The following is a 27,403-nucleotide window of genomic DNA, read 5'->3' as shown; positions in this document are numbered from 1 at the left end:
ATTAAAATCATTATCCAATTAGAAAAAAAATGTGCTTTACAGAAAATTACCTATGGATTACTGTTCTTTCTTTTCTATTGAATATTACTAATTCTGTACTAAATGATATATCTTTTAGTTATTTGGTGGCTCAGTTGGTAGTCTGCTTGCAATGCAGGAGATCCAGGTTCGATCCCTGGGTGGGGAAGATGCCCTGGAGAAGGAAATGGCAACCTACTCCAGTATTCTTGCCTGGAGAATTCCATGGACAGAGGAGTCTGGTGGGCTACAGTCCATGGAGTCACAAAGAACGGGACAGGACTTGATAACTCACAGTTTCACTTTCACTTTAGTTATTTGTATTCACCTGAATAGCCTCTGAGGATTTTATTATAATCTGATAAATCAGGGAAGCAAAATATCTACATTCTTCCACCGCTACAGTTTTCTAAGTGTCTTTATACTCTGAGGGAAAGAAGCATCTGACTCTTGCACCTTGGTATATAGTTATTATGGCATTTATCGCAAAATCTGGTGAAAGGTGTAATTTATAACACCAAGCATATGAACTCAAGAGTTCTAAGACCCCATGGCTCCTATAAAGCACAGACAGCTTTATTTGTACAACATAGTTGGCATTTCTCATGAGCCATGTAAGAGCTCAATTGGTATCATAAATTTTAAGTCTAGACTTAAAGAGGACATGGTTGATGACCTCTTTGTACCTTATTCAGCTTCTAGCATCATTGGGAGTTAAATGTTCTAAATACATGGAGAATTTTTTTCAAGAGTTAGTATTAACTGCTGCTGCTGCTGCTGCTATGTCGCTTCACTTGTGTCCAACTCTGTGCGACCCCATAGACGGCAGCCCACCAGGCTCCCCCATCCCTGGGATTCTCCAGGCAAGAACACTGGAGTGGGTTGCCATTTCCCTCTCCAATGCATAAAAGTGAAAAGTGAAGGTGAAGTCACTCAGTCGTGTCCAACTCTTCATGCCCCCATGGACTGCAGCCTACCAGGCTCCTCCATCCATGGGATTCTCCAGGCAAGAGTACTGGAGTGGGTTGCCATCGCCTTCTCCATAGTATTCACTAAGCATTAGCAAAAACCAGGCTGTCATCATTTTTCATTTACTAAATATCATTTCAAGATGAGGGTGATTTTTTCCCCCAGTGAATCTGTCAGAATGTCATGTTTGTGCTTTGTTTGATTTATAGGATTTTGGATCGCTATGTTCAGGAGCAAATTCCTGGTGCCAAGGTTGTGGTGGAGTCCATTGGTGCTCGCCGGCATGGCGATGCCTTTTCTCTAGAAGACTATACCAAGTGTGACTTGACTGTCTATGCAATCGACCCCCAAACCAACAGAGCCATCGACAGAAATGAGCTTTTTAAGTGAGTACTTAATATTACCCATAAATAATCCTAATTTAAGGCTACAAGTACTGATTTATTTATTTTTTCTACATTTTCTTTTTTTAATATAAATTTATTTATTTTAATTGGAGATTAGTTATTTTACATTATTGTATTGGTTTTGCCATACATCAACATGAATCTGCCAAGGGTGTACATGATGTGTTCCCCATCCTGAACCCCCCTCCCACCTCCCTTCCCATACAATACCTCCGGGTCATCCCAGTGCACCAGACCCGGACATCCTGTATCATGCATTGAACCTGGACTGGCATTTCGTTTCACATAGGATACTATACATGTATCAATGTCATTCTCCCAAATCATCCCACCATCTCCCTCTCCCACAGAGTCCATAAGACTATTCTATAGGTCTGTGTCTCTTTTGCTGACTTGCATACTGGGTTACTGTTACAATTTTTCTAAATTCCATACATATGGGTTAGTACACTGTATTGGTGTTTTTCTTTTTGGCTTACTTCACTCTGTATAATAGGCTCCAGTTTCATCCACCTCATTAGAACTTATTCAAATGTATTCTTTTTAATGGCTGAGTAATACATCCAAGTCTATGCCCCAACCAGTAATGCTGAAGAAGCTGAAGTTGAATGGTTCTATGAAGACCTACAAGACCTTTTAGAACTAAAACCCCCAAAAGATGCCCTTTTCATTATAGGGGACTGGAATGCAAAAGTAGGAATTCAAGAAACACCTGGCTGCTGCTGCTGCTAAGTCGCCTCAGTTGTGTCCAACTCTGTGCGACCCCATAGAGGGCAGCCCACTAGGCTCCTCTGTCCCTGGGATTCTCCAGGCAAGAATACTGGAGTGGGTTGCCATTTCCTTCTCCAATGCATGAAAGTGAAAACTGAAAGTGAAGTTGCTCAGTTGTGCCCGACTCTTAGCGACCCCATGGACTGCAGCCTACCAGGCTCCTCCATCCATGGGCTTTTCCAGGCAAGAGTAGTGGAGTGGGATGCCATTGCCTTCTCTGCAAGAAACACCTGGAGTAACAGGCAAATTTGGCCTTGGAATATGGAATGAAGCAGGGCAAAGACTAATAGAGTTTTGCCAAGAGAACTCACAGGTCATAGCAAACACCCTCTTCCAACAACACAGGAGAAGACTCTACACATGGACATCACCAGATGGTCAACACCAAAATCAGATTGATTCTATTCTTTGCAACCAAAGATGGAGAAGCTCTATACAGTCAGCAGGAACAAGACTGGGAGCTGACTGTGGCTCAGATCATGAACTCCTTATTGCCAAATTCAGACTTAAATTGAAGAAAGTAGGGGAAACCACTAGACCATTCAGATATGACCTAAATCAAATCCCTTATTATACAGTGGAAGTGAGAAATAGATTTAAGGGACTATGTCTGATAGATAGAGTGCCTGATGAACTATGGATGGATGTTCATGACATTGTACATGAGACAAGGATCAAGACCATCCCCATGGAAAAGAAATGCAAAAAAGCAAAATGGCTGTCTGGGGAGGCCTTACAAATAGCTGTGAAAAGAAGAGAAGCAAAACGCAAAGGAGAAAAGGAAAGATATAAGCATCTGAATGCAGAGTTCCAAAGAACAGCAAGAAGAGATAAGAAAGCCTTCCTCAGCAATCAATGCAAAGAAATAGAGGAAAACAACAGAATGGGAAAGACTAGGGATCTCTTCAAGAAAATTAGAGATACCAAGGGAACACTTCATGCAAAGATGAGCTCGATAAAGGACAGAAATGGTATGGACCTAACAGAAGCAGAAGATATTAAGAAGAGATGGCAAGAATACACAGCCATACAAAAAAGATCTTCACAACCCAGATAATCATGATGGTGTGGTCATTGACCTAAAGCCAGACATCCTGGAATGTGAAATGGGCCTTAGAAAGCATCACTATGAACAAAGCTAGTGGAAGTGATGGGATTCCAGTTGAGCTATTTCAAATCCTGGAAGATGATGTTGTGAAAGTGCTGCACTCAATATGCCAGCAAATTTGGAAAACTCAGCAGTGGCCACAGGACTGGAAAAGGTCAGTTTTCATTCCAATCCCAAAGAAAGGCAATGCCAAAGAATGCTCAAACTACCACACAATTGCACTCATCTCACATGCTGGTAAAGTAATGCTCAAAATTCTCCAAGCCAGGTCAGCAATATGTGAACTGTGAACTTCCTGATGTTCAAGCTGGTTTTAGAAAAGGCAGAGGAACCAGAGATCAAACTGCCAACATCTGCTGGATCATGGAAAAAACAGAGAGTTCCAGAAAAACATCTATTTTTGCTTTATTGACTATGCCAAAGCCTTTGACTGTGTGGATCACAATAAACTGTGGAAAATTCTGAAGGAGATGCGAATACCAGACCACCTGACCTGCCTCTTGAGAAACAGGTCAGGAAGCAACAGTTAGAACTGAACATGGAACAACAGACTGGTTCCAAATAGGAAAAGGAGTACGTCAAGGCTGTATATTGTCACCCTGCTTATTTAACTTCTATGCAGAGTACATCAAGAGAAACGCTGGGCTGGAAGAACAAGCTGGAATCAAGATTGCCGGGAGAAATATCAACAACTTCAGATATGCAGATGACACCACCCTTATGGCAGAATGTGAAAAAAACCTCTTGATGAAAGTGAAAGAGGAGAGTGCAAAAGTTTGCTTAAAGCTCAACATTCAGAAAACTAAGATCATGGCATCTGGTCCCATCACTTCATGTGAAATAGATGGGGAAACAGTGTCAGACTTTATTTTTTTCGGCTCCAAAATCACTGCAGATGGTGATTGCAGCCATGAAATTAAAAGACGCTTACTCCTTGGAAGGAAAGTTATGACCAACCTAGATAGCATATTCAGAAGCAGAGACATTACTTTACCAACAAAGTTCTGTCTAGTCAAGGCTATGATTTTTCCAGTGGTCATGTATGGATTTGAGAGTTGGACTGTGAAGAAAGCTGAGCGCCGAATAACTGATATTTTTGAACTGTGTTGTTGGAAAAGACTCATGAGAGTCCCTTGGACTGCAAGGAGATCCAACCAGTCCATTCTAAAGGAGATCAGTCCTGGGTGTTCTTTGGAAGGACTGATGTTGAAGCTGAAACTCCAATACTTTGGCCACCTCATGCGAAGAGTTGACTCATTGGAAAAGGCTCTGATGGTGGGAGGGATTAAGGGCAGGAGTAGAAGGGGAGGACAGAGGATAAGATGGCTGGATGGCATCACCGACTCAATGGACATGAGTTTGAGTGAACTCCAGGAGCTGGTAATGGACAGGGAGGCCTAGTGTGCTGCAATTCATGGGGTCGCAAAGAATTGGACACAACTGAGCGACTGAACTGAACTGAACTGAATACTCCATTGTGTATATGTACCACAGCTTTCTTATCCATTCGTCTGCTGATGGACATCTAGGTTGCTACCATGTCCTGGCTATTATAAACAGTGCTGAGATGAACATTGGGGTACACGTGTCTCTTTCAACTCTGGTTTCTTCATTGTGTATGCCCAGCAGTGGGATTGCTGGGTCATATGGCAGTTGTATTTCCAGGTTTTAAGGAATCTCCACACTGTTCTCCATAGTGGCTGAACTAGTTTGCATTCCCACCAACATTGTAAGAGGGTTCCCTTTTCTCCACACCCTCTCCAGCATTTATTGCTTGTAGACTTTTGGATGGCAGCCATTCTGACTAGCGAGACAATCTCTTTAACAAGTGGTGCTGGGAAAACTGGTCTACCACTTGTAAAAGAATGAAACTAGAACACTTTCTAACACCATATACAAAAATAAACTCAAAATGGATTAAAGATCTAAACATAGGATCAGAAACTGTAAAACTCCTAGAGGAGAACATAGGCAAAACACTCTCCGACATAAATCACAGCAGGATCCTCTATGACTCAACTCCCAGAATATTGGAAATAAAAGCAAAAATAAACAATTGGGACCTAATTAAAATTAAAAACTTCTGCACAACAAAGGAAACTCTAAGCAAGGTAAAAAGACAGCCTTCAGAATGGGAGAAAATAATAGCAAATGAAGCACTTGACAAAGAATTAATTTCAAAAATATACAAACAACTCCTGCAGCTCAATTCCAGTAAAATAAACGACCAAATCAAAAAATGGGCCAAAGAAATAAACAGACATTTCTCCAAAGAAGACATACAGATGGCTAACAAACTCATGAAAAGATGCTCAACATCACTTATTATCAGAGAAATGCAAATCAAAACCACAATGAGGCTATAAGTACTTTAAGTTTGGTGGTGATTGATGGTTTAGTCACTAAGTCGCGTTTGACTCTTTTGACCCCATGGACTGTAGCTTGCCAGGCTCCTCGGTCCATGGGATTCTCCAGGCAAGAATACTGGAGTGGGTTGCCGTTTCTTTCTCCAGGCTATCTTCCCGACCTAGGAATCGAATGGTCTCCTGCATTGCCAGCAGATTCTTTACCAACTAAGCTACAAGGGAATCCCCACTTAAAAGTTTAAAACCCACCAAATTGTTCTTCAAAGTGAAGTGTGAGCAAAAAAAAAAAAAAAAATCTAAGAAGTAATGCCTAGGGTGCTCAAGCCTAGAATTTCCATGTCTGATTGAGATGTCAGAAGATCCGTTATGCTTAAGAGGAAGGAGCATCTCAGTGAGATCACCGTGCACCTTCTTCCACTCCTTCTCCACAAACCTGGCTCTTAAAGAGGAAAGCACAGATTCATTCTTAAAATGGCAGTGTGCCTGCAATGATGTTAATAGGCTTGAATTTTAAAAATAAGTCTAGTTTCTTCAAGGTCTTCCTGTATAGGCAAAAATTGGTGTCTGATTTTCCCCCTGACTTGCTGGTGGAGAGCAGATACAATCACTTCCACCTAAGTCCATGTGACATTTCATCCTGGTGTGAATTTGAATATATGAGTTATAAATCCTAAAATTAAGGAAATAACAGAATCATAAACAAAATGCTATTATAGAGTCTCCTTTGGAAGTTATTACAGCGTTTGTTGTTGTTAATTTCTCCTTTACTTTAGTGACACCTAGTGTTCAAAAGATTCTTGGCATGTAATTCTTATCCAAAGTAAAACATAGTAAAAATGCATATTGTTATGTAATAAAATGTGTATATTCCAAATATTCAGAGGTGTGTGTGTGTATATATATATGTATAAGCTACATATATATCTCCCAAACCCATTATTTCAGATTTTAGTTTTTCTTTGTCTCTCTATATAATAAACAGCATATAAATAAATAAATATAAGCATATATAAATTTACAGGTATGTCCATATATGGATGCATGTTTTTATTTAGTAAGCATATGTTTATCCATTTGTTTATTAAAACTCATAAATCCTGAATTTGTTTTTACTTTATATCTGTTCATCAGCATTCAACTATTCTTATTTAAACAACAATAAAATCCTGATTTAATATCAACTTAATTTTTTAAAAGACATAGTTGTCAAGTATCAATAATTAAGATAAAATAAATTTATATATCATAGATATTTGGGCCATTTGCAAGATAATATACTAATCACTGTGAGGAAACATAAATGACTGTAGCAATTGCTTCCTCTCAGGCTTTAGAATCACCATCCAAATGAAGCAGCATTTATGTCTACTAAGTCAATATTTGCTTGCTTTATTAATTTAAAAGTTTTTTAGGAATACACTTTAAATGCAATTTATATATGTTCTTTCTATTAATTGTCATTATTAACATTTATTTAAATTCATCTGCATTCGTTTATATACATATTGGTTTTATTTCCAAGTATAATGATAGATTGAATTTAAGTTGTTTTCCTAAATTTAAAAATATCTCTGTTCTTTAGGATGACAACCTGTCTCCAGAGAGTAAAATAATGTTGATTATTATTTGAATTGTACTTACAAATGTTTTAGAGATAAAAGATTTGGAAACTGAAGCCAATTTGATTTCAACTGACAGTATGAAGTGTAAGATACACAGTCTTCATTCTAAACAACTTTTCCCAAACCTACATTATATTGTGAAGAGTAGAACTCTAAATTCAATTCAATAACTATTATAGCCAAGAAGAAAGCCAAAAATATATAGTAACTATAAACTTTAAAAGATTATATTGAGGAGAGGACAGAATGTCTGTGAAGTATTAAAAATTTTTTCTTAGTAGTCTTCACCTTGAACTTATAGCTGTGAAACACTGGTCTAATTTAAACCCTAGAATTGTTTCTTGAAATGTTTTGTAGTGAAATTACATAGATATATTACATAATGCAAGGCTGATAATGCAAAGATATTATCAGACATTATTATCTATTCTAAAGTTATAAAATGCTTTGTATATTTACTTTTAACACTGAACGAATACACTAGGACATTAGGATTGTTGCCTAGTGTCCAGACCAATGGAAATAGGATTATCCTCTCAATTTTCCCTTATCCTAAATGCTAACTAACAATGTTAGAATTTGCTGGAAAAAGCATTAGAAACAAACAAAAAAAAAAAGTACTTCCTCCAAGGTGTTCACTTCAATTTTTGAAAACTGATTTAACTATATCAAAAATATTAAATAAACATCAGGTCAGTTCAGTTCAGTTCATTTCAGTTGCTCAGTCATGTCCGACTCTTTGCGACCCCATGAATCGCAGCACGCCAGGCCTCCCTGTCCATCACCAACTCCCGGAGTTCACTCAGACTCACGTCCATCAAGTCAGTGATGCCATCCAGCCATCTCATCCTCTGTCGTCCCCTTCTCCTCCTGCCCCCAATCCCTCCCAGCATCAGAGTCTTTTCCAATGAGTCAACTCTTTGCATGAGGTGGCCAAAGTATTGGAGTTTCAGCTTTAGCATCATTCATATAAATGTGTACAAAACTGGAATGACATTAATACTCTTTAATTACATATTTTATTTCAGGAGGTTATCAGTATTTTGATTTTTCTCATTTTGAGTTATCTGAATTGCTTAAATTTTTTGCAATTCATGCATATCATTTTTATCTTGCTTTTATTCTTTAGGTTCTTTGAGTATCTTTAATCTGCATTTTTGTCTGGGGAGTTTTTGTTCTTATTGTTTTCATTTCTGGAATATTCTCAGACAAAATATCTTCAAATATATCTTATACCCTATTCTGTCTTTATTCCTTTTCTGAGACTCCAATTAAAATTTGTTTTGTCCACATAGCTTTTGAGTGCTTTATTCTTGTTCTTCTTCCTTCCACCAACATTCTTGTCTCTTTGTATTTTTGTTTGGATAATTTCTGTTGCCCTTTTTTCAAGTTCACTGACTCATCTGTGTTAGCCTTTTGTTAAGCACATTAAAGGAATTCTTTATTTTTATGTCTTTCAAAAAAAATGTTTTTTCCTTTTTATTTGGTTCTTACAGTTTCTACCACCTTACTGAATTTCTCATTTCAGGCATGTTTTCCACCTTACACTAGATTCCATAAAATATTAATCAGAGTTGTATTAGAGTCCCTATGTGACAGTTCCCATACCTGAATTACCTGTCTAGTTCTCCTGCTTTCTGTATCTTTCAGCAGCCCCTGAATGTCTGTGATAGAGGGCTTTCTCTCCATTCTTACTCTCCTGATGTAGTAAACGGCACTTGCTTGCTGCTTGGTTCTACTCTTAAGGTGCGGATGAGACAATGATGGGTTTGGGAGGTTCTATTTTCTTGTCTAGTCTGTGTGCCTAGGACTCCTTGTGGCATCCATAATCTCCTTCATAATTATGGAGGCTCTTGTGTGTAGGAGAGTCCCTGCCCCTCCCCCACAGGTAGTAGACCTCTACTTTGCAGGGTCTTTGGCTACAGAAATCTCCTTCTTCTCTCCCAGATGGGGTGAACTTTGCTCATAACTCTTTTCCAGAAGCAGTGGACTTTCACTTAAGCTTTCCTTCCTCTCTATCTACGTAGCTCTTGCTTTGTATGAGATACAGGTCCAGGGAATTACAGAGAGCAGAGCACCCCAGCCTTAGCTGATTACTTCCTATATCCCTTCACTATGTAGAGGATTTTCTCTGGTTCCCTGCCCTGTACCCAGTCTATCTTTATGGTAGTCCATAGGAAAAAGTTTGCAAATGAGTGAAAATCCCATGTGTGTTTGTGGGTAACTTTTTCTAACTGTTACCCTTTGCAATTCAGATTTTTTTTTTTGCTTGCAAAAATTATAATTTCAATTTTATAGACTTTCCAGTCATTAGGATGGGTGCCACATTTTCCTGTGGCATTCTACCTGCTGAGCAGAAACAGACAATTCTATTTTAAAATAAAACTTAATTAAATTTGAAAATAAGCAAATACAATTTTAGCTTGTACGTATTTTTTATATGCCTAGGCTGCTTAACATTAGCCTGTTCAGATAGTAAATAAGAGATAAAGAAGAAGGTAGAAAAAGCTGGTATATTTTAGAAACTGCATTTATAATTGCAATGTTTAAAAATACATAATTTAAAATAAATCTAACTACCAAGGTCTGATAAAACTTCTTTCAACTTCCTAAATCCAGCAAAAAGAGTTAAAATACTGAAAATTCAAATAATTGGAAAACTAAATACTGGAACCTAGTTAAGAGAATTGTGGACTGGTGTAGAGAAAATAGTGATTCACCCCTGCTTTACTTTAGTAAGCAGATCTAAGTGGAAAGGATGTGGGCAGATATGTTAACCATTGCCCACTCTGTGAAACTATTTCAGAGACCCACAGTGTTTACTGATCAAGGAAATAAGCAGTTGTTCCCCCACCATTTAGATGTGGGCTTTTGAAGTACAAACACATTTTCCTGCTCACCCTCCTCCTCATTCTACATTGGTATGTACACTGTGACACTGAATCATCAAGGTAAAATGCAGGATGGTCTGTGGTTACATATTGTACTTTTTTTTCTGAGTTATTCATTGTTCTTTTTTTTTAATATTGGAATATAATTGCTTTGCAATGTTATGTTATTTTCTGCTTTACAACATTGCAAATCAGCCATATGTATACATATACCCCCTACCTCTTAAGCATCCCTCCCAATCCCCTTTTCTCTCCTCTAGGTCATCACAGAGACCCTAGCGCAGCTCCCTGTGCTATACAGTAGATTCCTGCTAGCTATGTATTTTACACGTGGTAATGTATATGGGCTTCCCAGGCGGATCAGTGGTAAAAGAATCCACCTGCCAATGAAGGAGTCACAGGAGTTGTGGGTTCAGTCCTTGGGTTGGGAGGATCCCCTGGAGAAGGAAATAGCAATCCGCTCCAATATTCTTGCCTGGGAAATCCCATGGACAAAGGAGCCTGGTGGGTTACATTCCATGAGCTCATAAAGAGTTGACTGTGACTGAGAGACTGAGCACAATGTGCATATGTCAGTGCTACTCTCTCAATTTGCCCTCCCACCCCCGCCAGCCCCGCTTCTTTGCAAGTGGTGTTCCACACAAGTAAATGGAGGCAGGGATATAAGTTTGCATGTGCTTCATCCACTGAGTGGATCAGAAGATATGAAACTGGCTTAGGAATTTACCTCATCTAGGGAAAACAGAGCAATATGGATTAACGTTGGCTAAATGCTAGGACTGGGCTTCCCTGGTGGCTCAGAGGTTAAAGTGTCTGCCTGCAATGCGGGAGACCTGGGTTCGATCCCCAGGTCAGAAAGATCCCCTGGAGAAGGAAATGGCAACCCACTCCAGTATTCTTGCCTGGAGAATCCCATGGATGGGGGAGCCTGGTGGGCTACAGTCCACAGGGTCACAAAGAGTCAGACACGACTGAGTGACTTAACTTTAACTAAATGATAGGACAATTGCACTCATCTCACACACTAGCAAAGTAATGCTCAAAATTCTCCAAGCCAGGCTTCAACAGTATGTGAACCGTGAACTTCCTGATGTTCAAGCTGGATTTACAAAAGACAGAGGAACCAGAAATCAAATTGCCAATATCCATTGGATCTTTGAAAAGCAAGAGAGTTCCAGAAAAACACCTTCTTCTGCTTTACTGACTATGCCAAAGCCTTTGACTGTGTGGATCACAACAAACTGTGGAAAATTCTTAAAAGAGATGGGAATACCAGACCACCAAACCTGCCTCCTGGGAAATCTGTATGCAGGTCAAGAAGCAACAGTTAGAACTGGACTTGGAACAACAGACTGGTTCCAAATAGGGAAAAGAGTACATAAAGGCTGTATATTATCACCGTGCTTATTTAACATATATGTAGAGCATATTATGCAAAATGCAAGGTTGGATGAAGCACAACCTGGAATCAAGATTGCCAGAAGAAATATCAATAACCTCAGGTATGCAGATGACACCACCCTTATGCAGAAAGTGAAGAAGAACTAAAGAGCCTCTTGATGAAAGTGAAAGAGGAGAGTGAAAATTTTGGCTTAAAACTTAACATTCAGAAAACTAAGGTCATGGCATCCGGTCCCATCACTTCATGGCAAATAGATGGGGAAACAGTGGAAACTGTGACAGACTTTATATTTTGGGGCTCCAAAATCACTGCAGATGGTAACTGCAGCCATGAAATTAAAAGGAGCTTGCTCTTTGGGAGGAAAGCTATGGCCAACCTAGATAGCATATTGAAAAGCAGAGACATTACTTGGCCAACAAAAGTCCATCTAGTCAAAGCTATGGTTTTTGCAGTAATCATATATGTATGTAAGAGTTGGACTATAAAGAAAGTTGAGCACCGAAGAATCCATACTTTTGAACTGTGTTGTTGGAGAAGACTCTTGAGAGTCCTTTCAACTCCAAGGAGATCAACTCAGTCAACCTTAGAGGAAATCAGTCTTGAATATTCATTGGAAGGACTGATGCTGAGGCTGAAACTCCAATACTTTGGCCACCTGATGTGAAATACTGACTCATTGGAAAAGACCCTGATGCTGGGAAAGACTGAAGGCAGGAAGAGAAGGGGACGATAGGGGATGAAATGATTGGGTGGCATCATCAACTTGATGGACATGAGTTTGAGCAAGCTCCAGGAGTTGGTGATGGACAGAGAAGCCTGGCATGCTACAGTCCATGGGGTCACAAAGAATCAGGCACGACTGAACGACTGAACTGAACTGAAATGCTAGGAAGGGATCTGTTCACTTCACCCTTAGACTTAAAAAGGATTTTGACAAGCAGCTAAGTAGACTATGGATGAGAATAAAGAACAAATATCGTGTCTTTATTGATCTTGAATCTGACAGCTTTATTTCCTTCCTAAAAGAAGTAAGCAAGGAGAAAAATAGTATCAGTAATAAATACTGAAAAACAAAGTAAAAGACATAACATTCTGATGACTCAGAGGTAGACTATATCTCTGGAAATAATTCTCTTATAGAAACCATTGGAAAACAGTTAAATATTTCCAACAGAAAACAAGACCATATAAGGCAAATGGTATATGTGTTTAACATGTCCTGAATCTTTATCTCTTTCTGGTAAAAAATGTTCCACAAAAGAATAGCGTGGTTGACCTTCTTCCACATGGTAGCAGGCTGGAACCCTCAGGCCATTTGGAGTATGCCTTTCCTCTGCTCACATTGACTACATGTGGATTAGTGCACATTCCAGAGAAGGTCAGTTAGATTTCATCTTCAAGGATTGACATGGATCTTGGGAGACAATAGAGCTCTTAGTCCTGAAATCAGAAAAAATATGAAACAAACAAACAAACCCTGAAGTTTGTTTGGGCTACATTTTTCCATCTTTAGGGAGAAAATCTTCTAAAATCCATTGACTATCCAAATTTGGACTTGCCTGTAATGAAAAGGCATATGAAAATCAAATTGGCAAAATGAAGTATAAATATAAGCTCACAGCATACTAAGGTAAAGAAAAAAAATGATAAAAGAGGTAAAAACAAACTTAGAGGACAATCAAGATACAGCCTGATAATTACACATATCTCTGGAAACAGTGAGAGACTATTTTGGGGGACTCCAAAATCACTGCAGATGGTGCCTGCAGCCATGAAATTAAAAGATGCTTGCTCCTTGGAAGAAAAGTTATGACCAACCTAGATAGCATATTAAAAAGCAGAGACATTACTTTGCCAACAAAGGTCTGTCTAGTCAAAGCTATGGTTTTTCCAGTGGTCATGTAAGGATATGAGAGTTGGACTGTAAAGAAAGCTGAGCACTGAAGAATTTATGCTTTTGAACTGTAGTGTTGAAGAAGACTCTTGAGAGTCCCTTGGACTGCAAGGAGATCAAACCAGTCAACCCTAAAGGAAATCAGTCCTGAATATTCATTGGAAGGACTGATGCTGAAGCTGAAACTCCAATACTTTGGCCACCTGATATGAAGTATTGACTCACTGGAAAAAACCCTGATGCTGGGAAAGACTGAAGGCAGGAAGAGAAGGGGATGATAGGGAATGAGATGGTTGGATGGCATCACCAACTCAATGGACATGAGTTTGAGCAAGCTCTGGGAGTTGGTGATGGGCTGGGAAACCTGGCGTGCTACAGTCGATGGGGTCACAAAGAGTTGGACACAACTGAGCGACTGAACTGAGCTGAGGTAAAAAATTGTAGTAGTTATCACAGAAACAAAACACGAAAATATTATTGAAAGATTTCATTACATCACAGGCAGAATCAATGAAAAATCTTGTCACATGTCCTTTAAAAGCAATTGAGTATGTTTTAGAACTATTGAAACAAAAGTAAAGATGACTTAATCATAAAGGAACAAAAATCGATGCCTTAAATTCCATCTGTATGAGAAAATGCCAAAAGTCAATGGAATCAAATTCACAATATTTTAAGGAAAATGTTATGCCTCAAGGATTTTTGCCTAGACAAGTTGTTGCTCATATATAGAGCAAAAAGCTATTCTAAGTCAGTTTTGGATTCAAATGTGATGCTCTCCTCTAGTAAAAAAATACTTAAGATTTCTTAAATTGAGAAATCAACCAAAATAAATATCTAAATAATGGAATTATTGTAGTGTAAAAAGACTAATAAATCTCCCTTTATGTGATTTGGATATCAATGAGAATCCAGTAAAAATCCAATGGAATAGTGATCTGTTGTCCTCATGATAGGAATCATTTTTCCCTGCAATTTATGCTCTTTGTCTACTTCTGATCCTTCCCAGTTTCTAATAATACGATTCTTGTCATGTAACTCTTAATCTGTACTTCATTTGGAATTTCTTGTTTTATCTGATAAACATTCAAACAAAGTGTTGTGCAATTCCATTCCAATTTAGTGCTTGGAGCAATGGAAAAACCTTTATTGTATTCCCAAACATATCTGAAAATGATCTAGGAAAAATTGATATGAAAAGTATGTTTTTCATCTACTAAAGCATATTTGTAAAAAATAAAAACAAACACGCATCCTAACTGCCTTGTATTATAGTATGCTAACTTGAATAAAAACCTGCATAGCTTTAAAACTGAAATGAGTTATTTGAATCATTCAGTTCAGTTCAGTTGCTCAGTTGTGTTTGACTCTTTGTGACGCCATGAATCTCAGCATGCCAGGCCTCCCTGTCCATCACCATCTCCCGGAGTTCACTCAAACTCATGTCCATTGAGTCGGTGATGCCATCCAGCCATCTCATCCTCTGTCGTCCCCTTCTCCTCTTGCCCCCAATCCCTTCCAGCATCAGAGTCTTTTCCAATGAGTCAACTCTTCGCATGAGGTGGCCAAAGTACTGGAGTTTCAGCTTTAGCATCATTCCTTCCAAAGAACACCCAGGGCTGATCTCCTTTAGAATGGACTGGTTGGATCTCTTTGCAGTCCAAGGGACTCTCAAGAGTCTTCTCCAACACCACAGTTCAAAAGCATCAATTCTTCAGCGCTCAGCTTTCTTCACAGTCCAATTCTCACATCCATACATGACGACTGGAAAAACCGTAGACTAAATGGACCTTTGTTGGCAAAGTAATGTGTCTGTTTTTCAATATGCTATCTAGGTTGGTCATAACTTTTCTTCCAAGGAGTAAGGGTCTTTTAATTTCATGGCTGCAGTCACCATCTGCAGTGATTTTGGAGCCTTGATTTCCTAAATTGAAAGATTAATAAACTATCCAAGGATTCCTATCTGATATCAGGCATCTTTTTTTTTTTTTTTTTTCTGTAAAGAAGCTATGAACAGCATGTTTAACTAGATTTAAAGTCAGCGCAGTCACTTGGAAAATTAGAATAAAATGTATCAAAAGGGAAGAAATAGCCTGTAAAATGCACAAGGATAGCAATCTTCAGTTACTATTTGATGGTGAAATTTTGAGCCATTTAAATCTTTCTTTCACATTTCTTTGTATTTTTCACATCAGTATTTTATATTAAAACATGTTTTTAACATGATGTTTTCACTTTGTATGTGCTGTGTAATTACAAATATATAAAAATGTTTATTAATAGCAAAAAAAAAGAGTAGTGTGCAAAATATTAGCAGCTATTATCTTTGCATTATGGGCATTTGAGTAATTTTGCTTTTTGAACTATTTTGCTTTTCTATTTTCTATAGTAGGACATTTCATTTTTTATGGATAGAAGTGAAACATGTATAATATCATATATGAAACGAGTCGCCAGTCCAGGTTCGATACACGATACTGGATGCTTGGGGCTGGTGCACTGGGATGACCCAAAGGGATGGTATGGGGAGGGAGGAGGGAGGAGGGTTCAGGATGGGGAACACATGTATACCTGTGGCGGATTCATTTTGATATATGGCAAAACCAATACAATATTGTAAAGTTAAAAAAATAATAAAAAAATAAAATGATTTGGGCCAAAAATAAAAAAATAAAAAACAGAGACATTATTTTGCCAACAACAACAAAAAAGAAATTAAAATACAAATACCTAAGACATTTATGGTTTTGTGGTTTTCAGAACATAATTGTTATATGAATATTATAGGATATGTAAAAGATCATTTAAATGTTCCTGAGAATCTTTCACCCCACTCCAGTACTCTTGCCTGGAAAATCCCATGGATGGAGGAGCCTGGTAGGCTGCAGTCCATGGGGTCGCTAAGAGTTGGACAGGACTGAGCGACTTCACTTTCACTTTTCACTTTCCTGCATTGGAGAAGGAAATGGCAACCCACTCCAGTGTTCTGGCCTGGAGAATCCCAGGGATGGAGGAGCCTGGTGGGCTGCCATCTATGGGGTCGCACAGAGTCGGACACGACTGAAGCAACTTAGCAGCAGCAGCAGAGGAATCTTTAAAAAAAAATGCCTGCTAATTACAGCATAAAATATGTGAAAAAATTGTTCAGTCTAATTAAATTAAGTAACAATTATTCCTTAATTCTTCTCCCCAACACAATACTCATAGTTGGAAATACATTATTTAGAGAAACGTTTTACAAGAACTACTAGATAAATTGGGCTTCCCAGGTGGCGCTAGTGGGTAAAGAAGCTGCCTGCCAGTGTAGGACACATAGAGATGAGGGTTCTATCCCTGGGTCAGGAAGATGCCCTGGAGGAGGGCGTGGCAACCCACTCCAGTGTTCTGGCCTGGAGAATCCCACAGGTGAAAGAGCCTGGGTCGCAGAGTCAGACAAGGACTTTGCCGGCACGCACTAGATAAATGAACCACCAATTCTTATCATCCTGAGTGCACTGATTTACTGCCTGCATCGTTTATTTAGTATTCTTTTTCTAGGCAGAAAAAAACCTTTTAATTTGTTCATTCTTTCCCATAAAAGTATTTTGGTTTGAGATTTGAGAGTGTCGACATTTAGGGTGGTCTGGTGAAACCTAATTAAATACTATGAAGACTTGGTTTGGTATCTCAGATTAGTTTCCATAACTTTGTGACTTTGTGGTCTGCAGTAAATCAGTATTAAGGTTCTATTTTACAGAATTATTTTGAGAACCACAGAAACAAAATGCAGGAAGCTATTTTTAAATTGTACCATATAATTTAGAATTTATATTTTATCCCACCTGAATAACTTACTCTAAATAATCTCAACATAGTGATATAAATTTCAATAACATGGTTACTTTTGCTAAGTCTATAAGCATAGTAACGGTCATTGTTATAAGTATGTTTGATATGTGCACATAGAACTGTTACTCTACTGCTCTTGTTTTTTATATACACTTTTCTTATTCATAATAAGATTTCTGACTCAGCTTATGTTATAATTAAACAAAATATTAAAAGAGATTACCAAAAATATTTTGTTTACTAAAAGGCCTTTTCTGTTAATATTGATTTTACTGTTTATCTAACAATAAAGATTTTTAGATGGCAAACTGCTTGATATCAATAAAGACTTTCAGCCATATTATGGGGAAGGAGGACGCATTCTGGAGATCCGGACTCCAGAGGCAGTGACCAGCATTAAAAAGCGAGGAGAAAGTCTCGGCTATACCGAAGGGGCGCTCCTGGCTCTGGCCTTCATCATCATCCTCTGCTGTATTCCTGCCATCTTGGTGGTTTTGGTCAGCTACAGACAGTAAGTATTGATACTTGCTGAAATACGGACAGCTCCTCAAGAAGGCATATCAAAAACTTGCCTCTGGTAAAATAGCATTGCAGTTGTAAAATATTCATGGTGCAAACATTCTGGGAGTGTGGTATTTTTCTTGTGCCAAATAACCTTCCTTTAAGGGAAAACTACAAACTTTCAATATATTTTTCACAGATTTCTCAGTGTTCCTGTGCTAAAATATTCTTATCTGCCAGGAATATGAGGTTACCTCCTATGGTTTCATTTATGCTCTTCATCAGGTTAAGAGCTTTGGGAAGAAAAGTAGTGGAATGTCATATACAGATACCACAGTTGCAAAGGAAGGTTAGGCTAGGTCTTTATCCATACTGTCAAACTTATCCCTATGCAGATATTACAGTTTGAAAAAATCATAGCACAGCATATATAATTTCCCATATGATTTCATCTTTCTTGGGTAGCCTTGATAGAGTCTATATTGTAACTTCTAACATTATATTATAGCTGTACAAATCTTACATTTTTCTAGTCCCTATAGACAAATACATTCATTTAAAATATCTATATTTTTCTTGTTTAGGGTCTTTACAGTAGTCAAGTAAATTTTAGCTAATTTAAACATCTATATTTAAAATAGTCTAGCAAGCAATTTTTTAAATTTGATACTAGATATGGGGAACTTTGTGATAGAGGGCTGTGCTTTTTAAGTATATCCCTATTGATGATGGAGAAGGCAATGGCAACCCACTCCAGCACTCTTGCCTGCAAAATCCCATGGACCGAGGAGCCTGGTGGGCTGCAGTCCATGGGGTCGCTAAGAGTCGGGCACAACTGAGCGACTTCACTTTCACTTTTCACTTTCACATTGGAGAAGGAAATGACAACCCACTCCAGTGTTCTTGCCTGGAGAATCCCAGGGACGGGGGAGCCTGGTGGGCTGCCGTCTATGGGGTCATACAGAGTTGGACACGACTGAAGCGACTTAGCAGCAGCAGCAACTATTGATGATAAGTGCTAAAAAACAACAACAACAACAAACTGTGGAATAGGTTAAGAAGAGAGGTAGCCCTGAGGGTGCCACAAAATGAAAATAATTAACAGACAGGAATCATAAATCATATAAATTACTTGACGTAACAAGTAATGGCAGAATGGCTACTCATCATTTAAAATACCTACAGGGAAAGGACTAAAAAAGTCCTTCCATAATCTTAAACTGTTATCTTTGTTCTCTAACAATGAGGATTTTCTATTAAATTAAATAAAGTAAGGTAATTCCAGCTTGAAAGTTGAAGAGTGTACTGTGCATCAACATACTATAGGAATATTTTCTGTCACAAAAGCAATGAGAAATTGCAAATATAACATTTAGGTTGACATATTGGAGTTCAGTATGTGCTTAAATAAGCTGATATGCCAAATCTAAAGCTTGTACACAAACAATAATGGACACATTTTTAGATTATTAAACTATAAATCCAATATTAATCTTCATGTTAAATATGTCTGTATCACAGTTACTTTTTCATCCAACTGTTTCTGAAAGGAGATTTATTATATCCTGCTAGCTTTAAAATAAGTGAGAAAACTTCTTTTACTTGGCACAGAAGGCAGTGATCAAAACTGAAGCATCCTGGATGTTATGCTAAATAGTCTGAATTTTAACAAAATATTAAAATCCTTAATATTTAAATATTTTAAAGCTAATTTATTGGTTTTTAATTCAGTAATCAGCTTGACAATCTAAGAGTAAATTTTGGTTACTCTTTTTGTAGATTAACAAAAGTAAACGTGTTATAAAGTAAAATTCTATTATTTTAAAATCTAACTTTTGTACCTTCATTTTCTGCTTATAAATAGATTGGAATGAATGATAATTCTTTCATTTTAAGATGTTTCTTTGAAATTTGCTGTGGATGGAAAACTATGAGTCAAATGTGAAAGTGTCACAAATTTAGTATCCAAGCTTGTCACCTTCCAATTCTAGCTTCAGCTTCAAAGTGAGGATGAGTATAACTGGGGCTTGCTGCCTGACTCCATTTCTTTAATAGTCTTCAAGCATAGTAAACCAAAATGCCAGTTATAAAGATCAGAGCATCTTTAATATTCCATTTCTCTATCAGAGGAAAAACTCACATATGCATGTTTTAATCCAGTGTTTCCTATTCTAACTAGTTTCTTTGTTTTCCTGCAATAAATGTTTTAACAGCTTGTAGGACGGTGACAGTAATAATAAAGTGCTTACCATTTTCACTTTCTGAATTGAAAGACTTAATTATCCTACAATGTCATTAAGTCTGTGTTATTATGAGTTTAACCCATAAATTATTCATAATTTAGATTAATTCAGATGTTAAAATATTATGAATGCAGTGTTTCTCATGTAGCTTTCTCTTTTTTTCTTATTCATTTTTTCCTATTCATTTGCTTTCCCAAACAGGTTTAAAGTGTAAGTATAATTACTAATATGTTGCATATGATTTTATGTGATATGAAAAGAAAAAAAACAGATAATGCTAATAAAGTAGTCAGCCTGCCCAGAACCAGGTATTATTTCTCTACTTCATATTTGTATTTTATATCTGAACTAGTTTTTAGTTGCACGTCCTTTGGTTTGTGTCTGTGTGTGTGTGCCTAGTTGCTCAGTCATGTCCGACTCTCTGTGACCCTGTGGACTATAGCCTGCCAAGTTCCTCAGTCCATGGGGGTTCTCCAGGCAAGAATACTGGAGTTGGTTGCCATGCTCTCCTCCAGTGGATCTTCCCAACCCAGGGGTCGAACCCAGGTTTCCCACATTTAGGCAGATTCTTTACTGTCTGAGCCACCAGAGAAGCCCTTGCGGTTTATGTATATAGAATTAAACTAGTATTAGACAAATGGATACAAGAGGAAGAAATGGGAAAAAGTTTGCCCTGATATCCGCCACCCTTTGGGATTTCGGTTTTGAGGCAAGAATTAACATCAGTATCCAGGAAAGTCAAAAAGAGCAGCCTTGCTCTAATGCAAGAATCACAGGCATTCCTTGGAATCCAAAGAAAATAAAAGCTAACCAAATCTCTCCTAAACATGCACCTCTACACAGTACCTGTAGTATCTAAAATGGGTTTAAAATAATTTTTAAACAAAATAACTTTTCTTTAAATAGATGGAAGACCAATAATAAAAGCCGATTGTATATCTTCTATGGGCTCCTAAGCAGAGCTAGTGGTAAAGAACCCACCCGACAATGAAGGAGACATAAGAAACCTGGGCTCATTCCCTGGTCAGGAAAATCCCCTAGAGAAGAGCATGGCAACTCACTCCAGTATTCTTGCCTGGAGAATCCCATGGACAGAGGAACCAGGCAGGCTATTGTCCAGAGGGTCGCAAAGAGTTCGACACAATTGAAATAACTTAGCATGTATATGTATCTTTTACATGCCTTATTATGAAAGACATCCATTAAACAACCACCAATTATAAATCACATGTTATAAATATTTTTCCTTCTCCATTTAATATTACCATTTAACTTAATTTGCAAATTTTTCTACTGAATTTACCATTTTTCAAGGACTAAACATTTTAAAGAACTAAGGAGAAGGGGGTTTAAGTAAATGATACTCTGTAGGAACGCTTTTATAATTTTATTACTTAGTAAGTTCAAATATTTGTGTAAAAAATTTTGAGTTCCTCTGATAACTGGACTTTATTATTGAAAGGTAGCCTATTGATAAATATATGATTTCTAAAATGAGTCTTACAAAACCTCCTTACTTTACCAAAGACGCCAAGCTGAGTGCACCAAGACAGCTCGAATCCAGTCCGCCCTGCCTGCGGCTAAACCAGCAGCGCCAGCCCCGACACCAGTGGCCATGCCCCCGCCACCCCCGCCGCCTCCCGGTGCTCATCTCTATGAAGAACTCGGGGACAGCACGATGTAAGTAGACCTTTCAGGGACTTCTAGAAATAAATGGGTTTTGATGGATGCTGTGTGGTGAGTATTAAATTTCAACTTGATGTGGAAATACTGCTTACAGCCTATTTTGTTTATTACATTTTTTAACATAAAACTGTTAAGATGAAGACCTAAGAAAGTTCAATTGGAGAGTAATAACCAAAAAACTAACAAAAGAACATTAATAATAATAATAATAAAAACTGAGTAACAGGAAAGAAGTTTTCAGTTTGAGGAGACATTTGCAGATGAGTAGCTTGAGCATTATATTTAATTTCTAAATCTTCAGAATCAAGGATTTTCCCCCAAATTAAAAATTATGAAAATATTTTTCTCATAAAAATGAGGAAAATAAAGCACAGTCATAAAATAGTAATTCCTGGTTTGGTACCAAAAGCCGACTCCTGTTTGGTAATCAAACATCCACTCTATGGTCTAAAATAATAGACTTTTCTAAGATACTATTTTAAGATGGTATAAAATAGAATTAAAATCTGAATGAAAATAATTAATATCACATATATAATAACTTAGGAATATTCTTTTCATTATATTTCTCTCAAATGAGAATGCTGTTATAACAGTATTTCTCCTGGACTATTTGCAATTGCTAATCAATATTAAATCATCATTTTGAAAAATTATTCCTAATAATTTAAATTATTTAAATTATTCCTAAAAGATTTTATGGCTTTATAGTGTCTTTAATGATGCTACCTCAAACCTGATTCCTTTTGAAGATATTTAACTTGACTATATTGGGAGAAGGAAATGGCAACCTACTCCAATATTCTTGCCTGGAGAATCCTGTGGACAGTGGAGCCTGAAGGGCTGCTGTCCATAGGGTCGCACAGAGTTGGATACGACTGAAGCGACTTAGCAGCAGCAGCAGCAGCAACTTGTCCATATTTTTAAAAAAAATTCAAGATATATCAACATGAAATGCAAAACAACCAAGGATATTATAAAATTTTGAATATGACTAAATTAAATCCAGGAAAACTATTATTAACTGAAATTTGGTGGAATTGAGGGACTAAAACAAATTCTACTGTGTTACATTTGTAGCATTTACTAGTAGGAATAAAGCAAGCCTCAAAAATTATGAAATTTATCTTTTAATGGGAAAATTGTATGAAAACCTATGTATCAATATTATTAACTATTATATAGGTTATATTGAAAATAGTTTTTAAAATACTAAAACTGAATGCTAAAGTTGAATTTAACAGAACTTAATGCCTCACATGCTACTTCTGGAGTAATAATATAGGATTAATGTTTTAAATATTTTTTTTTCCTTTTGTATAAGTTGGAATGATGGTTTCTTTTTCAATTATTGGTGAATGTTGGAATTGAGCCAATAAGATTTGATTCTAAACACGTTCAAAACTAAAAAAAGATTTATGTGTAAAGTTGAATGTGCTTTATTTGAAATTAGCAAGGGTTATATACTAATTTCTATTTAACAAAAGCAGGAATACTATAACATCACCGGGAATCAGTCAGTGAGGTGGTGATAATTTTCAAATAGCAATGCTTAGGGACTATTTTTATTTGAAAAATTGTAATAGATAGTAGAGGATTTTGCAATTCCTATTTCTGTTTGTTGAAGTTTTTACGTTTTACATGTTTAATGGTCTTTGACAAATGTTTAAATTATCTATTCAAAAACTTTTTGCAAAAATTCTAGTCATAAACTACTATAAAATAAGCTATCTTCAAATGAATTATAATCAACTATTTTTTAAAAAGACAAAGGGTACCTTGGAAAAAAAAAGTTTCACAAATAATTAACAACTTAGTGTAGACTGAATATTAACTCTGTAGAAGTCATATTCCTTCTAAATGAGACTTATGTCTTCTTTATAAATCAATGTGGACAAATTGTTCACTTCAGACATAGAAGCAATTCTTAGAATCTCATTTTTAAAATTCCGTTTTAGAATTGAAGTCACCCATGTTTAATAGAATCACCCATGTTTAACATTGGAGAAGGAAATGGCAACTCACTCCAGTGTTCTTGCCTGGAGAATCCCAGGGACGGGGGAGCCCTGGTGGGCTGCCATCTATGGGGTCGCACAGAGTCAGACACGACTGAAGTGACTTAGCAGTAGCAGTAGCATGTTTAATAGAGGTGAATTTAACTGTATATAGGAGATATTGGGCTGGGCAAAAAATCCATTTGGATTTTTCCATAGGATGTTATGGAAAAAACCAAATGAACTTGTCAACCAACCCAATAGATAGCTAGATGTAATTTTATGTCATAAGACAACCAAATCAATGTCATATGATTTTATCTAAAGCATTATTAAAATTAGTCATATTAATAAATAAAAATATGACACATACATCTTCTCTTTTGATATGAGTATTAAGTATAAAGCATATTCTTGTTAATATTTTCATAACCATCTCAATTTAACTATAGTTAAAACTTCTTTTTTCTATCACATGTTTTCTCTTTCTCACCTGTGGATACATAGGCATAAGTAAGTAAATAATATCATTCTAATACAAGGGCATTAGAAAAAATAAAGATGCAATAGAATAGACTAAGTGCTGTTTTGCTCTATATACAGTAATCTTCATCTTTTACTGTACATTTACTTTTAAAAAGAAAGTTATATTTTCTATACTGCATTCCTTCTTTATATCTTGAAATTGCATGGGTTTAAATGTATTCCCAGTGATAGTATGTCTGCTTATGAAGAAAAGTTTAAAAATTCTCTTTGTTTTTATTAAAAATATTTATGGATATCCTTCCATCAAAAATGAGGTGGTATCATTGAATAGATAGTTCTTTCCAAGAAAAATAAATCCAAGAATGTATTTACACAGAAACAACTGCTATATGTCAACCAGATTTTTAAAGACTACTTTTTGTGATTTTGAAAAGCAGTTGCTGTTTGTTTAATCCAAGTTGTCTCCACTTTCTGAATTATTCAGGAGATCCTGACCACCTGTGAGAATTCTCTCTTGCAGTTTGCATTTTTGCCAAATGACACAATAATTATATATCATTATATTGTCTCACCTTTCATCCTGATTTTTCAATGTAGCTTTTACATTTTAATTAGAAATTCCTTTGATTTCATCTGTACTATGTGCGTAAATATTAAATGATGATAAAAATGAATTGGTTACTCTGAGCTTGAGAAGCAAAGTCGAATGAAAGACTATTTAAAACCCCAAGTCTCCCTGTCTTTCTGGGAGAAGGGTCCCAGTACTCTCATTGGAGGCACTTATTTGTGCTCTTTGACTTATTCCATTTTATTTATGACTCACAGTCACTATAATTCAGTGACCATGTCTGAGCAAGTCTTTCAGTGATATCAAAACTATCACTATAATAGTATATGTTTTCATTAAAGTGTGGCCTAAAATTTGATCTGTATCATGTTCAAAAGAAATCCAAAAGTCTCCTTTCTTATTTGTAATATTTATAGTGCTTTTTGAATCATTAAGCATAAAATTAAAATGGAAGAAAATAATCTCTATCAAGATTCTTAAATACAATTTTTCAATTGTGATTTAGAACTCTGTGAGAGAAACCGTCCCATCTGTCCGAAGACTAATTCTCTTAATCTGGAGAACAGAACATCTTTCTGTATTCTCTTGCAAGCTTTATCTCATATAGGAGAGTACTTTTAACTCCAGGACAGAATTACTAAGATAAGAGATAATGAGTAGGTACTGAATCAGATACAGCTAAGGTTCCATTCCTTAAAACAGTCAATTCTGATCAGTCTTAACCAAGGCAAAGGATATAAAGCCACTGCCCAACATGTTGTTCTGTAACTTGGAAACTTGTGATTTATACTTGAGAGAACTGTTATGTGTGGTCATGGAAACTTCACTGTATCAAACTAACTAAAAAAAGAAAGAGAGAAAGAAAATCAGTGTGTGGATTGACACATTTTTTTTAAATGAAACTTCTTCATGCTATTCCCAGCTCTCTAGCTTTTCCTGGCCTGACTTTTTGAGAACAGAAACATCAAAGTAATGGCTTGCTTCAGTAGATTAGTGTTATTTGGCCTTTTATATTTTGAAGTAGTAATGAGAACCATAAAAACATCTTTCTCATGAAAGCTATTTCACTACCTGTTTCCTTACATTTCATTATCTTCTTTTCTTTCAAGTCTTTTCCTTCTCTACCATTTCCAACAAAGCAGGGAAAATAGATCAGTCTCAGAAGACAGGAAACATCAGCGCTTTTCTTCCAGCACTGTTGAGGCTCACAAGCAGACTCACGTAGATGGATCTCTTAAGAACAGCTGGCCCAGGTCTGCAAGAGATTTCACACTGATGTCTGGTGAGGATGCCTTAAATGCCCACAGTACCATTTACAAGGAATACACAGATCAAAGATCAACAAATTCAGACTTTTTACTAAGAACAGATTTTGTTAAGTCAGTTTTACCCAAAACACAAGCCAAGAATGAGTTTCTGAGGGGCCCAAGGGAAAAGATTCAGAGGATGTGGAATCGCCCAACCTGCTTACCTAGGAAACCAATGTGGGAACTTCCTGATAGATCAGAAACCATAGCTCTAAAGCAGTGGCAAAGCAACAGGCAAAAAGCTGAAAATGAAAGCACTGGAACCAATCCAAACGAAAGAGGTAACAGTAGTCCCTTGCTTACAGTCGAAGATGCAGATGTAACAGAAAAAGAGGAAACAGGGGAAAGTGAATCACCGACTATAAAAGGAACGGAGCAGTTGCAGTCTCTACCTTCAGACTCTTCGCTTTCCTCTCCTTGGTCTCACTGCTCTCTCTCCACTTTGCCAACTGTTTCAAGGACTGTGGGACTCAAATCAGAACCTAATGTTGTTGTTTCTCCTGCTGACTGTTCCTTGGAACTTTCTCCTTCAATGCCTTGCATTTTAAATTCTGAGTTCCTTAGCAGAGAGACACCTACTTGTTTGATGACGTTTGAAACCAAAACGGACATTTTTGAAAATCTTCCCTGTCCACCAAAAACCTCTCCTCCCCTCCTCCTTCTTGTCCTCCCCCTCCTCCTCCTCTTCCTTCTCCTCCTCTTAGGCCTCATATCCTTACTCCTTTGGCTGTGTCCAGTCTTCCTCCTTCTAATCCACCTCCTCTTCCTCCACATCTTCTACTTTCTGTTCCCTCTCCTCCTTGCTCTACTTCTCCTCCACCTTTTCTACCTTCACTTCCCCCTCTTCCTCCAGCATCTCCTCCTCGTCCTTCGTTACTGCCTCCTTCAATGTCAGTTCCATCCACCACGTGTGCGTTTACACCAGCTATTGAACGTACTGTCAATGTGACACCAGCCAAGGAAGTGAAATCCTCTATGATACAGTTGTCAACATCAACAACACTGTGTAATGCAAATCCTCAAAGAGAACCAAAAGGCATTCTCAAACATGTAAAAAACTTAGCAGAACTGGAAAAGTCAGTGGCTAACATGTACAGCCAAATAGAAAAAAATAATCCACCAGCACAACTCTCAAAACTTCAAATGAGTTGTCCTTCAGAGACAACAAATACGGAAATGACATCTGAACAAAACCAGGAGAATTTGCACAATATTGTTGAAGGAATTGAAAAACAGTCTCACAGTCATTCTACTACTTCACTGTAATGTTTCTTTTTTAGTTTTAAATGGACAACTCTTTTCTTGACCATAACCTTCTAGTGGAGGCAAATTTGGACATTAA

General features: G+C 37.1%; 1 protein-coding gene across 1 annotated transcript in view; it reads left to right on the top strand.

The window, feature by feature from the left end:
- PCDH15 (protocadherin related 15) overlaps positions 1-27,403 on the top strand; it is a 1,047,422-nt gene that overhangs the window by 993,531 nt on the left and 26,488 nt on the right. Inside the window, exons 29-31 of the mRNA XM_070363570.1 lie at positions 1,197-1,373; positions 17,569-17,787; positions 21,548-21,700. Of these exons, the coding sequence (XP_070219671.1) occupies positions 1,197-1,373; positions 17,569-17,787; positions 21,548-21,700 (549 nt within the window). The remainder of the gene's footprint in view (positions 1-1,196; positions 1,374-17,568; positions 17,788-21,547; positions 21,701-27,403) is intronic.

This window comes from Bos mutus, chromosome 26, assembly GCF_027580195.1.
Source record: "Bos mutus isolate GX-2022 chromosome 26, NWIPB_WYAK_1.1, whole genome shotgun sequence".
NCBI classification, from domain to species: Eukaryota; Metazoa; Chordata; class Mammalia; order Artiodactyla; family Bovidae; genus Bos; species Bos mutus.
This window is presented reverse-complemented; position numbering and strand designations above follow the sequence as displayed.